Raw genomic sequence first — 12,953 nt, forward strand, 5'->3', positions numbered from 1 at the left:
TGTAGACTTCACTAGCGGCCTCACAACTCCGGGCAGCAGCTCCGCCTCTTCCAGGCTATACTGCGGCTTCGCGGTGCAGGAATGTCCGTACTTGCGAGGCACTTTACGTACACTCTCGGGTATGTCCGTACTCGCGAGTGTACGTAAAGTGAGTGTATGTAAAACGTGGTATGCCTGTACTTCTTTCTGACGCTGTCATTACTATTAGCAATGGAGCAATAGTTAGTATGTTAACACCATTTTGAGAGACTTTGCCATATAACACTGCATACAGTTATAGCAATATCAGTCATAAATGATGCTATGGTTTGTGGTTATCTCAATCCATGCTCAATCATGGAGTAAGAGTAAGTGAAATTCTGTGATGCTCAACCAACAAATTGGTCATGTTGTAGAATATAAATATTTTATTGGCAACAATTCCACATTTCCCTGCTATGGACACTGCCTATGTGTATAACAATTCTAACTAACACTTTTAAAGATATGTGCAATAAATGTATATAATTTATTTCCTTTCAGTTATCCAAGAATGCAACGCTTGATGAGGCTGTCAATATCTTGCAATTACCAGAGACATTTGAAGACCCTAAAGAAGGGACAGTATGTAGGATAGCTGGATGGGGACAAACTGAAGAAGGAAAACTTTCAGACAAGCTAAGGGAAATCAATGTCACAATACTGGATAGAGGAAAATGCAAGGAAGCTTGGATAAGGTATTCCATTACAGAAGATATGCTCTGCACTAATGTGGGTGCCAATAAACAAGACTCTTGCAAGGTAAGAGTCCTATCCCTATTTCTGGGGTTCCCTCTCATATCTTCTCCCTCCTGTGACAAGATTCACATGGGCTACACAGACTTTAGGGGGCATATCCCACTCATATTCACAATTATCTATACATCAATACACCCTATGAGAATATATATTTTGTACATCAAGATATAATATTTATTTAGTAGCCCTTATATGGGTTCATATATGCTTTTCTGGTGATCTTGCTCTTTAGTGGCATGTTTGTCATAGGTTTGTCTAGGTTGATATATGTTATATGCATAATCGATCGATGTGCACATTTCCACAGTCTTACCATGGCTACTTTGTTACGTTTATATGTGTATAATGTGACATTTTCAATTAATATAGTATAAAACAATATACATATGTATCTATGCATCTGGTAATGAAGTCTATGTTATGATGTAAGGTTCACATTTTAGTTTTTATCAAGTTTTCTAAACTGTTTAGGGCTTTTTTGCCTAGTTGCCTATGTTTTTATCTGTGGTTGGACAGGTGATTGGTCTCTCTGTCGGGATGATTATTCACCTGTCTATGTTTTCATTGGCCATCTGCTTATTTTTGCATGTATGTACAGTATCTCACAAAAGTGAGTACTCCCCTCACATTTTTGTAAATATTTTATTACATTTTTATATGTGACAACACTGAAGAAATTACACTTTGCTACAATGTAACGTAGTGAGTGTACAGCTTGTATAACAGTGTAAATTTGCTGTCCCCTCAAAATAACTCACACAGCCATTAATGTCTAAATAAAAAGTTCAATTTGGGCCTAAAAGTGTCAATATTTTGTGTGGCCACCATTATTTTCCAGCACTGCCATAACCCTCTAGGGCATGAAGTTCATCAGAGCTTCACAGGTTGCCACTGGAGTCCTCCACTTTCCGTTTGTGGATGCCCCACAGATGCTCAATAGGGTTTAGGTCTGGAGACATGCTTGGCCAGTTCATCGCCTTTACCCTCAGCTTCTTTAGCAAGGCAGTGGTCATCTTGGAGGTGTGTTTGGGGTCTTTATCATGTTAGAATACTGCCCTGCGGCCCAGTTTCCGAAGGGAGGGGATCATGCTTTGCTTCAATATGTCACAGTACAAGTTGGCAATCATGGTTCCCTCAATGACCTGTAGCTCCCCAGTCCTGGAAGCACTCATGCAGCCCCAGACCATGAGACTTCCACCGCCATGCTTGACTGTAGGCAAGACACGCTTAACTTTGTACTCCTCACCTGGTTGCAGCCACACACGCTTGACACCATCTGAACCAAATAAGTTTATCTTGGTCTCATCAGACCACAGGACATGGTTCCAGTAATCCATGTCCTTAATCTGCTTGTCTTCAGCAAACTGCGGACTTTCTTGTGCATCACCTTTAGAAGAGGCTTCCTTCTGGGATGACAGCCATGCAGACCAATTTGATGCAGTGTGCGGCATATGGTCTGAGCACTGACAGGCTGACCACCCACCCCTTCATCCTCTGCAGCAATGCTGGCAGCACTAATACGTCTATTTCCCCCAAAGACAACCTCTGGATATGACGTGGAGCATGTGCACTCAACTTCTTTGGTCGACCATGGCGAAGCCGGTTCTGAGTGTAACCCCTCCTGTTAAACCGCTGTATGGTCTTGGCCACTGTGCTGCAGCTCAGTTTCAGGGTCTTGGCAATCTTCTTATAGCCTAGTCCATCTTTATGCAGCGCAACAATTCTTTTTTCCAGATCCTCAGAGAGTTCTTTGTCATGAGGTGTTGAACTTCCAGTGGCCAGTATGAGAGATTGAGAGTGATAACACCAAATTTAACACACCTGCTCCCCATTCACACCTGAGACCTTGTAACACTAACGAATCACATGACCCCGGGGAAGGAAAATGGCTAATTGAGCCCCAATTGGACATTTTAACTTGAGGTGTACTAACTTTTGTTGCCAGGGTTTAGACATTAATGGTTATGTGTTGAGTTATTTTGAGGGGACAGCAAATTTACATTGTTATACAAGCTGTACACTCACTACTTTACATTGTAGCAAAGTGTAATTTCTTCAGTGTTGTCACATGAAAAGATAAAATAAAATATAAAATATTTACAAAAATGTCAGGGGTGTACTTACTTTTGTGAGATACTGTGCCTGTGTGTGTGTGTATATATATATATATATATATATACATATATATATATATAGTGCCTTGCGAAAGTATTCGGCCCCCTTGAACTTTTCGACCTTTTGCCACATTTTAGGCTTCAAACATAAAGATCTAAAACTGTAATTATTTGTGAAGAATCAACAACAAGTGGGACACAATCATGAAGTGGAACAAAATTTATTGGATATTTCAAACTTTGTTAACAAATAAAAAACTGAAAAATTGGGCGTGCAAAATTATTCAGCCCCTTTACTTTCAGTACAGCAAACTCTCTCCAGAAGTTCAGTGAGGATCTCTGAATGATCCCATGTTGACCTAAATGACTAATGATGATAAATAGAATCCACCTGTGTGTAATCAAGTCTCTGTATAAATGCACCTGCACTGTGATAGTCTCAGAGGTCCATTTAAAGCGCAGAGAGCATCATGAAGAACAAGGAACACACCAGGCAGGTCCAAGATATTGTTGTGGAGAAGTTTAAAGCCGGATTTGGATACAAAAAGATTTCCCAAGCTTTAAACATCCCAAGGAGCACTGTGCAAGCGATAATATTGAAATGGAAGGAGTATCAGACCACTGCAAATCTACGAAGACCTGGCCATCCCTCTAAACTTTCAGCTCATACAAGGAGAAGACTGATCAGAGAGGCAGCCAAGAGGCCCATGATCACTCTGGAGAGATCTACAGCTGAGGTGGGAGACTCTGTCCATAGGACAACAATCTTAGTCTTATCAAAAGTCTTATACTGCACAAATCTGGCCTTTATGGAAGAGTGGCAAGAAGAAAGCCATTTCTTAAAGATATCCATAAAAAGTGTAGTTTAAAGTTTGCCACAAGCCACCTGGGAGACACACCAAACATGTGGAAGAAGGTGCTCTGGTCAGATGAAACCAAAATCGAACTTTTTGGCAACAATGCAAAACGTTATGTTTGGCGTAAAAGCAAAACAGCTCATCACCCTGAACACACCATCCCCACTGTCAGACATGGTGGTGGCAGCATCATGGTTTGGGTCTGCTTTTCTTCAGCAGGGACAGGGAAGATGGTTAAAATTGATGGGAAGATGGATGGAGCCAAATACAGGACCATTCTCGAAGAAAACCTGATGGAGTCTGCAAAAGACCTGAGACTGGGACGGAGATTTGTCTTCCAATAAGACAATGATCCAAAACATAAAGCAAAATCTACAATAGAATGATTCACAAATAAACATATCCAGGTGTTAGAATGGCCAAGTCAAAGTCCAGACCTGAATCCAATCGAGAATCTGTGGAAAGAACTGAAAACTGCTGTTCACAAATGCTCTCCATCCAACCTCACTGAGCTCGAGCTGTTTTGCAAGGAGGAATGGGCAAAAATTTCAGTCTCTCGATGTGCAAAACTGATAGAGACATACCCCAAGCGACTTACAGCTGTAATCGCAGCAAAAGGTGGCGCTACAAAGTATTAACTTAAGGGGACTGAATAATTTTGCACGCCCAATTTTTCAGTTTTTTTATTTGTTAAAAAAGTTTGAAATATCCAATGAATTTCGTTCCACTACATGATTGTGTCCCACTTGTTGTTGATTCTTCACAAAACATTACAGTTTTATATCTTTATGTTTGAAGCCTGAAATGTGGCAAAAGGTCGCAAAGTTCAAGGGGGCCGAATATTTTCGCAAGGCACTGTATATATATATATATACACACGTGTGTGTGTAACCAATATACCAGCTATGACTAAGCACCAAGATAGGTGTGAAACAAGTAAGCTAATCTGGTTTTTACTTCGATGTGCTGTATGGATTGTCGCTTTTACATTTTTGGAACCATTAAAGGTGATTCAAGCAGTGTGCAGCCGTCCAGATTTCTTCCTACATGTTTCTGATGCATGCAGGGCCAGCACTTGTTTTATATGCAGACATAGCTGAACAATAGGAGAATAGACTTCCTTGAGCAGGAACATAACTTATCATGTAGGATACCTGGATGGGAAAAAACTTAAGAAGAAAACCTTTCAGACAAGCTAAGGGAAATCAATGTCACAATACTGCATAGAGGAAAATGCAAGAATGCTTGTAAAAGGTATTGCATTACAGAAGATATGCTCTGCACTAATGTGGGTAAACAAGACTCTTGCAAGTTAAGAGTCCTATCCCTATTTTTGGGGTTCCCTCTCATATCTTCTCCCTCCTATGACAAGATTCCTGTGGGCTACACAGACTTCAGCTGGTACTCTTACCAGCCCAGCTTTGACTGATTCTATTTAAAGACCTATCAGAAAAAGAACATAATAGAAGCATATCACATCAATATAAGGAGAGGGTTTTAGAATACTCTCATGCATCCCATAACTCCAGTTATTCAGTGGAACCATTCCGTGGCCAGCAGGGAATACCTTTATTGGGAATTGAACAGATGGGAGACATGACAGAGCTCAGAAGCTAGATTGAAGTCCAGACCTACAAGTGAAGAATGTGGCCAGGTTTAGGGGACTTCAGGTCACATAAAAAGGTACCGTCTGAGGGTCCTCTCACAGCATCCGACCAACCATCCAGAGAGTGATGTCAAAAGTTAAGCCCAAAATATAGAAGGCTCCACATAGTGTAAAATCCTTAAAAGCTTATTACCAGTGCTCAAAAATTGCACTTACATCAACAGAAGTAAATAATCGGCTTTTAAAACCAATTTCGCCAGCCGACAAATCAGCAGCCACCCATCCTTCTAGGAATTGTGGACCACGATGGTGTCAGCACATCGCTCCGCCCCGCACATTTCCTCATCCGAGGCTAGGACTTTAAGTCACTAACCTGGAAAAACTAGAAAAAAAAAAACTAATGAGTTCTCCGCTTTTTGGCTTAGCGTAGTACCTGATTTTACCTTGATTTTATTTGCTGTATACTTTTTTTGAAGATTTACTCAAAGTGTGTTGAACTCTAAGGAATGCCGTGGCTGCTACATAACAAGCGTTTTCAAAAAGAAGGAAGCTATGGTAACATTAAAGTGTATCCACAGTGCATCCAAAATGTTAAATCAATATTTAATTTCCACATTGCATTTCAATTATTTCTAGCGTACTCCTATTGCTCTAAATCAATGGTCTCCAAACTCGGCTTGCCTTTATCTGACCCTTGGGGCACTATTCCACCAAATGACAGCAATAGTGGGGCACCACTCCCCCTACTGACACCATCAGTGGGGCACTATTTTTCCAATTGTTACCAACAATGGGACACTATTTCTCCCTTTAAAACCAAGGATAGGGCATCGATACCGTGGCCCCCCTAAAGCCTGAAGGACAGTAAACTGGCTCCTTACTTAGAGAGTTTGGAAACCCCTGCTCTAAACGATCGTGAAGTTTGTAAACTTACTTTGTGAAGATCTCTACACATTTACTTCCTTGAATTCTGTGACACATTATCACTTTGCCCTGTGAGTAGGCACTGCCGTGTCACACATTTCACAGAGCCTGCCTTCTGAACTACAGAGGTGCGGAGAGGAGGAGATTCAGAATGTGGAGTGTACAGAAATCACTGCTTGCAGGCAGCAAGGTACCATGGGATGTGTAGTCCTTAGATATTGAACGTAAGCAGCAGAGGAGAAGCTGCAAAGCAAGCAGGGAATACAGAAGGTTGTGGAAAAGGACGGCCAGTAGACAGGCGGAACTCACAACATGAAAGGAGAATTTTCAAATAAGCTTATGTAATAAAATTAAAGTGTATGCTGTGACCATAGATTTACTTTAATTCTTTTTTCAGTATAGATTTTATTTATGTGCTACTGTCATGGGGGGGAAATATTTACCAAGACTCACTGAAAAAAGTCATTTCAGGACTTTATCAAAATTCTGCTTCTCTTAAATCTTTTTTTTTAGGTCACCGATTAAACAGTGGGGACTTATTAAGCGTACTCCCATGTGAGGGTTGTGTTTTGGCTGCTGGAAATGCATCCCTGTGCAGGCAATCCTATCAATGTCAATCGGGACTCAGTGTCTGCATGGACACAGCTTTTGCTCTCAGTTTGACATCCATGTGGTTGCCGGTGCATGTCCTCAAACTTACACTGTCACACTGAGTTTGGGGACAGGCACATACACCCACACCTTACATGTCTGTGCAACCCCTACTTCCCAATTGAATGAGACTACCTGCACATCCGTTTTAAAATGTCAGTTTGAATTTATGATGCTTTGTTCCAAACTTACTGTTTAATGTTTCCCCAGGGAGATTCGGGTGGTCCTTTAATCTGTGACAATGTTTTCCGAGGTGTGAATTCCTTTGGCGATCCGGTTTGTGGAGCCTCAAAGTTGCCCAGTGTATTCACTCGACTGACCAAGGACTATGTCTCATGGATTAAGGAAATAATTAGTAACAACAGCAGTGAAGGGAAGAATTACCGTAGTAACGACAGCAGTGAAGTGTAGAAAAAAAAAACCTGACGCAAAGCTCGACCTGTTGCCAATGACAAAAAATCAGATGCCTTTATTTTCCAATTATTTTAGAACCAAACTGCTAAATATAGTGTTATGGGCAAGCTTCTTGTGTTTTCTTTCTGTTAGTTTCCAAAGATGAGTTCTGTTGTAAGATCAATACCAATGTGAGATTTCTGGCATCTCAGAAAAGATGTAATCTGATTGGCTTCTGTGGGCGGCAGCCACATTTTTCAGTCAGTTGTCATAAATCAGGGTAAAGATTGACGTTCATTGTAAATTAACTATAAACATTCCAGATACATCAAAACAAAAGGTGTGCAGAGTTTTATAGTTCTTTTTCTTTGTAAAGCAAGCACAGCCTGAAAAGAAAAGCCTGTCCCCTGCCAGTATGCTGAAGAGAAGGACCCTTGTTCTCTGTGTAGATGCAATGGTCTCTACATGGATCCAACAAACACCTTGCTGAGTCTAAAATATCAGCAAATCATTTGCTCCCTGATTGGAGAGCTCTAGGTCTGACTTAGGTCCCTTTCACACTTGTGCGACCTTAACCACTTTAAGACCGGAAGGATTTTCCCCCTTAATGACCAGGCCCTATTTTGCGATTTGGGACTGCGCAATTTTAACGGACGATTGTGCGGTCATGCGATTCTGTACCCAAATAAAATTGATGTTCTTTTTTTACCATAAATAGAGCTTTCTTTTGGTGGTATTTGATCACCTGTGTGATTTTTATTTTTTGCGCTATAAACAAAAAAAAGCGACAGTTTTGAAAAAAAAAAAAACAACAATTTTCACATTCTGCTATATGACATTCTCAAAACAAAAAAATTTAAAAATCAAAATTTTTTAACATTTTAGGCCAATTTGTTTTCTGCTACATATTTTTGGTAAAAAAAAAAAAATCGCAAAAAGGGTATTTTGATTGGTTTGCGCAAAAGTTATCACATCTACTAACTACAGGAAAGATTTATGTTTTTTTTTTTTTTTTACTAGTAATGGCGGCAATCTGCAATTTTTTTTTTAGCGGGACTGCGACATTGCGGCAGACAGATCGGACCCCTAACTGACATTTTTGACACTTTTGGGGGTAGCAGTGACATTGCTACAGTAATCAGTGCTAAAAATATGCACTGTTACTGTAATAATGCCATTGGAAGGGGTTAACCCTGTGGGTGATCAAGGGGTTAAATGTGAGCCTAGGGGAGTGATTCTAGCTGTGGGGGGCGTGGCTTGTGAAATGACCATAGAGACCTGTGATCCTATATAGAAGGATCACAGGAGCTCTACAATCATTCCAGGGAGAAGAACGGTCAGCTGTGTTTACAACAGCTAACCGTCCTTCTCTCTCAGTGTGAAACGAACACGGGTGTCAGGCAGCAATCGGAGCCACCTGACCCATGCATCGGCTCCCCCTCTGCCAAATGGGGGTGGGAGTGTGCCGGTGGCGGCGCACGCTTGCCCCCTAGCTTTACGTCGGTTTGCGCACGAGAGCCACCCTGCCGCAGTAAAAAGGCGGCGGTTGGTCAGGAAGTGATTAAAGTCATGTGATTTTGCCGTGATTTTTTGGCCATGATTTGGCTACAAATTTGCTGCGATTTTGAAAAGATTTTGCAGTGATTTTGACTGGACTTGAAGCAATGCCTGTGTAATCTTGAGCTATGGACCTCAAAACGCATCAAAGTCGGACCAAAGTAGTGCAGGGACTACTTTGAAGTCTCTCCGAATTGAAGTCATACAGATATGAACGGTACTCATTAGAAATCATGGAGTACGACTTGTCATAAGACTTTGCGGTCCCAAGTCGCAGGACAAGTCGCACAAGTTGGGCCCCTGTAGAGGGACCACTGCTTTTACACAGAGCGCAAGCTTCGTTCTCTACAACATTCTGCCATTAGACAGGCCTTTCTACTCATCAAGTGGAAAAAAAAAATGAACTGTAAAACATTACACAGCTTTTATATTGATGCATCTAGAATGTATTTGGCTGATTTAATAAGAAATTCATTATTATGCAGACTTTCCTTCATCTACATAAATACATTTTTTTGGTTTTAATCAATGTATGCTCCATCAGTCTGGCCAGGGTTAATGTCTCTCTTTCACACCCATGACCATGACAGTGCCTGACTCTGCTGGTTGGCCAATCAGACATCCAGTGCTGCATCATTGCAGTTAGCAGCTTCTCTTAAAGTATAACTAACGGCAAAACTTTATTTTTAGTTTTGGACAGAGTGGAGAGGGATTAGAACACTTGTACGTTTTTATTGCTGTCTGTGCCCCCGTTAAGGAGATTCACCCTCTTTACTTGTCCTGTTTATCATTTTTGTTTAAAATGAAAGTAAAAGAAAATCCCAAATTTTGGGTTGTCCCCAGAAAAGTAATGGAGGCTCCAGTGGGGACATTAGTTCTGGTGACCTGGAGGTCCCCAACAAATTCCCTTAATTTGCAGGGATTTCCTTTCACTTCCTATTTGTCTATGGGACAAAAAGTAAAAGGGAAATCTCTACAATGGGACACAGATGGTGAAAAAAATCTGACAGGGGTTATAACCCTCACTTGCTCTATCCAAAATGAAAAAAAAATGCCTATAGTTTTACTTTAATGTCTGTTACTTTTTTCTTTATCTTCAATACACATGTATTAGTAATCATTGCATTTTAAACTCTATTACTGAAAAAACTGCAGGATATCTCCTATATACTATGCGTGCTGATATTATTCCTTGATTCTTTCTTTGCTATGAATAAATGGATGACTATACCCTAATAAAGTATATATTTGAAGCAAATTATTTTGTTTTGTGCTGTTAACAACTTTGTATAAGAAAGTCCAAACACCTATACATAATATCTGCTGATGACTGAACAACGTCAAATGGAACACCGGATTAAATGTTTTCTCTAGTTTTAGATAGAGCAGTGAAGGGTTAGAACCTCTAAGTGTAGCAAGGTTTCCAGGCCTTTGGCCTGATGTGTGTCTGCCATTAGTACCGGTACTTTCCCCAGCCCATGTGAGCTGTGACCCTGGGTGTGACAACTGAAGCAGCGACAACTCCGGCATCTTTGTTTGTGGTTTGTATTGTATTTAGGGGATGGGAGAAGAGAATGAGTGGGATACTCCTTGAGGCTTATCTACAGTATATACAGTTGGGACTTTATCCTGGAAAAATGCCCGTTGGCGCTTCCCTGACGCCAGCCGGCGCCAGCCAACGCTCACTGACACTGAGAATAACTTGCGGAACACAGAAGTGCTGGATCCTCGAACTTTAGTCCAGAAGATTCAGGACTGAATACTTTTAGAACTCTTGACACTGTTTAGCTGTGTAGGTAACTGAATACTGTCCTCCACTTTGGCCAGCTTGAGGTAGTATGAAGTAGAACTCTGTACAATGGTGCTGGCAACTGACACTCTCTGTACAATGCAGGGCCCAATTACAGGTACCCCCTTGAACTTGACTCTTCAGGGTCCACTGACTATGTACCCCCTCTGTAACTTCAGGGTCCACAACCTAGGCAACCCCTTTACAGCTAGCTGATGACTGGATCTGACACTAGGCAGACCCCCAGGGGCAATCCTCAGTACTCACAACCTGTGTAGGCTTTCCTGGGACTGGACCCCTCTTACTCTCCGCAGATTCTCGGCACACTGGATCAATGCAGCTCACTCAGCACTCTCTGGATATTCAGGCGACACCCCGAACTATCCGCTTCCTCAGACAGGAGGAGAGAGACAGCCATACTCTCCCTCCTGGGACTCTGCTCCCACCAAAGGCACCATGCCACGCACTTGCCCCTGATTTATACCCACTACCAGAATCCTTTGCAGCCAATTCTGCCTTCTGGGGTAGATACAGCCTGAATGTGCCCCCTGATTGGGCTTCCTCCACCATCCTATCAGACGCCTCTCACAGGAGCCAGTGGGGAAACTTCTCTCTCAGTGGGCACATTTGGAAACCATGACACCCTGCCAAAAATAAATCACAGCCCTGCTGTTAGGCAGACAAGGCCAATATGCATTTACCTAGCACCTACCTGTAGGGTACTACATACATTTTTATTGCTGTCAGTGTCTCTACTGGGGTAGGTTCAAATTATGTGTGCTGGAGGAACAAGAGGAAGTAAAAGGGAATCTCCCCAAAGTTAGGGAAAGTCTCAGCTTTTAACAATTGTCACTTAAACAGATGCCCCCCCCCCCCCCCCCCCTAGGAGATCTCTAAAATTTCAGATTTCTTCTCTATGCCCATCCACAAAAATTCCTCTGATTGACACATTTTCATTATTATCAACATCCCCCATTTGGAGAGATTTTGTCTGGAAAAGCACAAAAGAAGTGAGAGGGACGCTCTCCAGTGTGGTCACAGACAGGAAAATATAAAAGAGGTATTAAAGCATTTTTTACCCCAACATTTCATATTCCTGATATGTGCCTGCTGTACCATGTACTTGCATGAGAAAGTATCCTGTTCTCTTTGTATTGCTTCCTTTGTTTGAAACCCCTGGTGTTCCTGTTAGTCCCTCTGCTTTCCTATTAAAAACTGACCACACTAGGCAGGAGAGCACTCCGTGGTCAGTTCTCTAGCTGTGCTGGGAACTCAGTGTGCTCTCCTCCAATGATCTGACTTCTCCTGGCATGCCCCCGCTGCACAGCCATTCACTGGGAAGATCGGTGTGCTGCTGCCTTTCCTCCCCCCAGCTCTTATGCAGCTAAGAACAGAGGGAATGTGATTATAAAAAAAGGGGGAAAAAAGGTATTTAATGTTTGTTTCTTAATCTATACACACACATTTTACCTTTCATTTCTATCTCAAACTGAATGGGTTGTTTACAAGGTGATCATTTACAATCACTATAACTCTTCCCCACTTTACCCAAAACTAGAAACAACATTTTTGGCTGAAGTTCCACTTCATCTGTGCAGTATGTGAAATCTATACATGTGGCTATACTAGGAAAATCAGGCCAGAAAGGGTTAATCGTATATTTCATGGCTTTTTAAAAAATAACCACAAGAACGCCGGAGCTGGAAACAATTTGCGTGACATTTCATGTTATCAAGAATTGCCAGTTAGACAGTTATCAAACAATCATGACTGGGAGTGATAAGACCAAGTGAAAGAAAGTAGAGAATGAGGGAAAAAAAGCGAATTTTCATTTTAGAATTATTCAGACACTCATCAAAAAGATTACAATCTCATTAAAAATGCTTTTTTATATTTTATTCTTTGGTCCTATCAGCTTTCTGACAAAAGATGTTACATCTTTTAGGGCACAAACTTTTATCCTAACCATGCTTCTATTATTTGTGAATAAAAAAAACAGACTGATAATATTCCATATAGAAAAAAGACACTTTTCATGCATTTCCAGCCACAGTAAAGTGCAAACGGGGTGAAGTGTAAGCAGGGAAAGCCGCCACGAAGGACTCACTCAGCAAAGGAGTTGGCAGGAAGAGTGAAGTAGTCGCTACTAGTAACTATGAACTGGCAGAAAGACAATAGCAGCAAGACAGCAAAGAGTGATACCAGGCTTTAGAGAACACCCCTTTGTTTGGGAGTTCTGCTGGGGGGGGGGGGGGGGGGGGGGAGTGACCCCACACCCTTGTTTT

At 41.6% G+C, this 12,953-nt stretch overlaps 1 protein-coding gene across 1 annotated transcript in view; it reads left to right on the forward strand.

The window, feature by feature from the left end:
* LOC309543547 (uncharacterized protein) overlaps positions 1–7,340 on the forward strand; it is a gene marked incomplete at its 3' end in the record, with an annotated part of 142,719 nt that extends 135,379 nt beyond the window's left edge. The window contains exons 8-9 of the mRNA XM_082242968.1: positions 523–780; positions 7,140–7,340. Coding sequence (XP_082099094.1) covers positions 523–780; positions 7,140–7,340 — 459 coding nt within the window. The remainder of the gene's footprint in view (positions 1–522; positions 781–7,139) is intronic.
* Positions 7,341–12,953: the final 5,613 nt, after the last annotated feature.

Source organism: Pelophylax lessonae, assembly GCF_965119305.1.
Source record: "Pelophylax lessonae genome assembly, chromosome: 1".
In the NCBI taxonomy this organism is placed as follows: domain Eukaryota; kingdom Metazoa; phylum Chordata; class Amphibia; order Anura; family Ranidae; genus Pelophylax; species Pelophylax lessonae.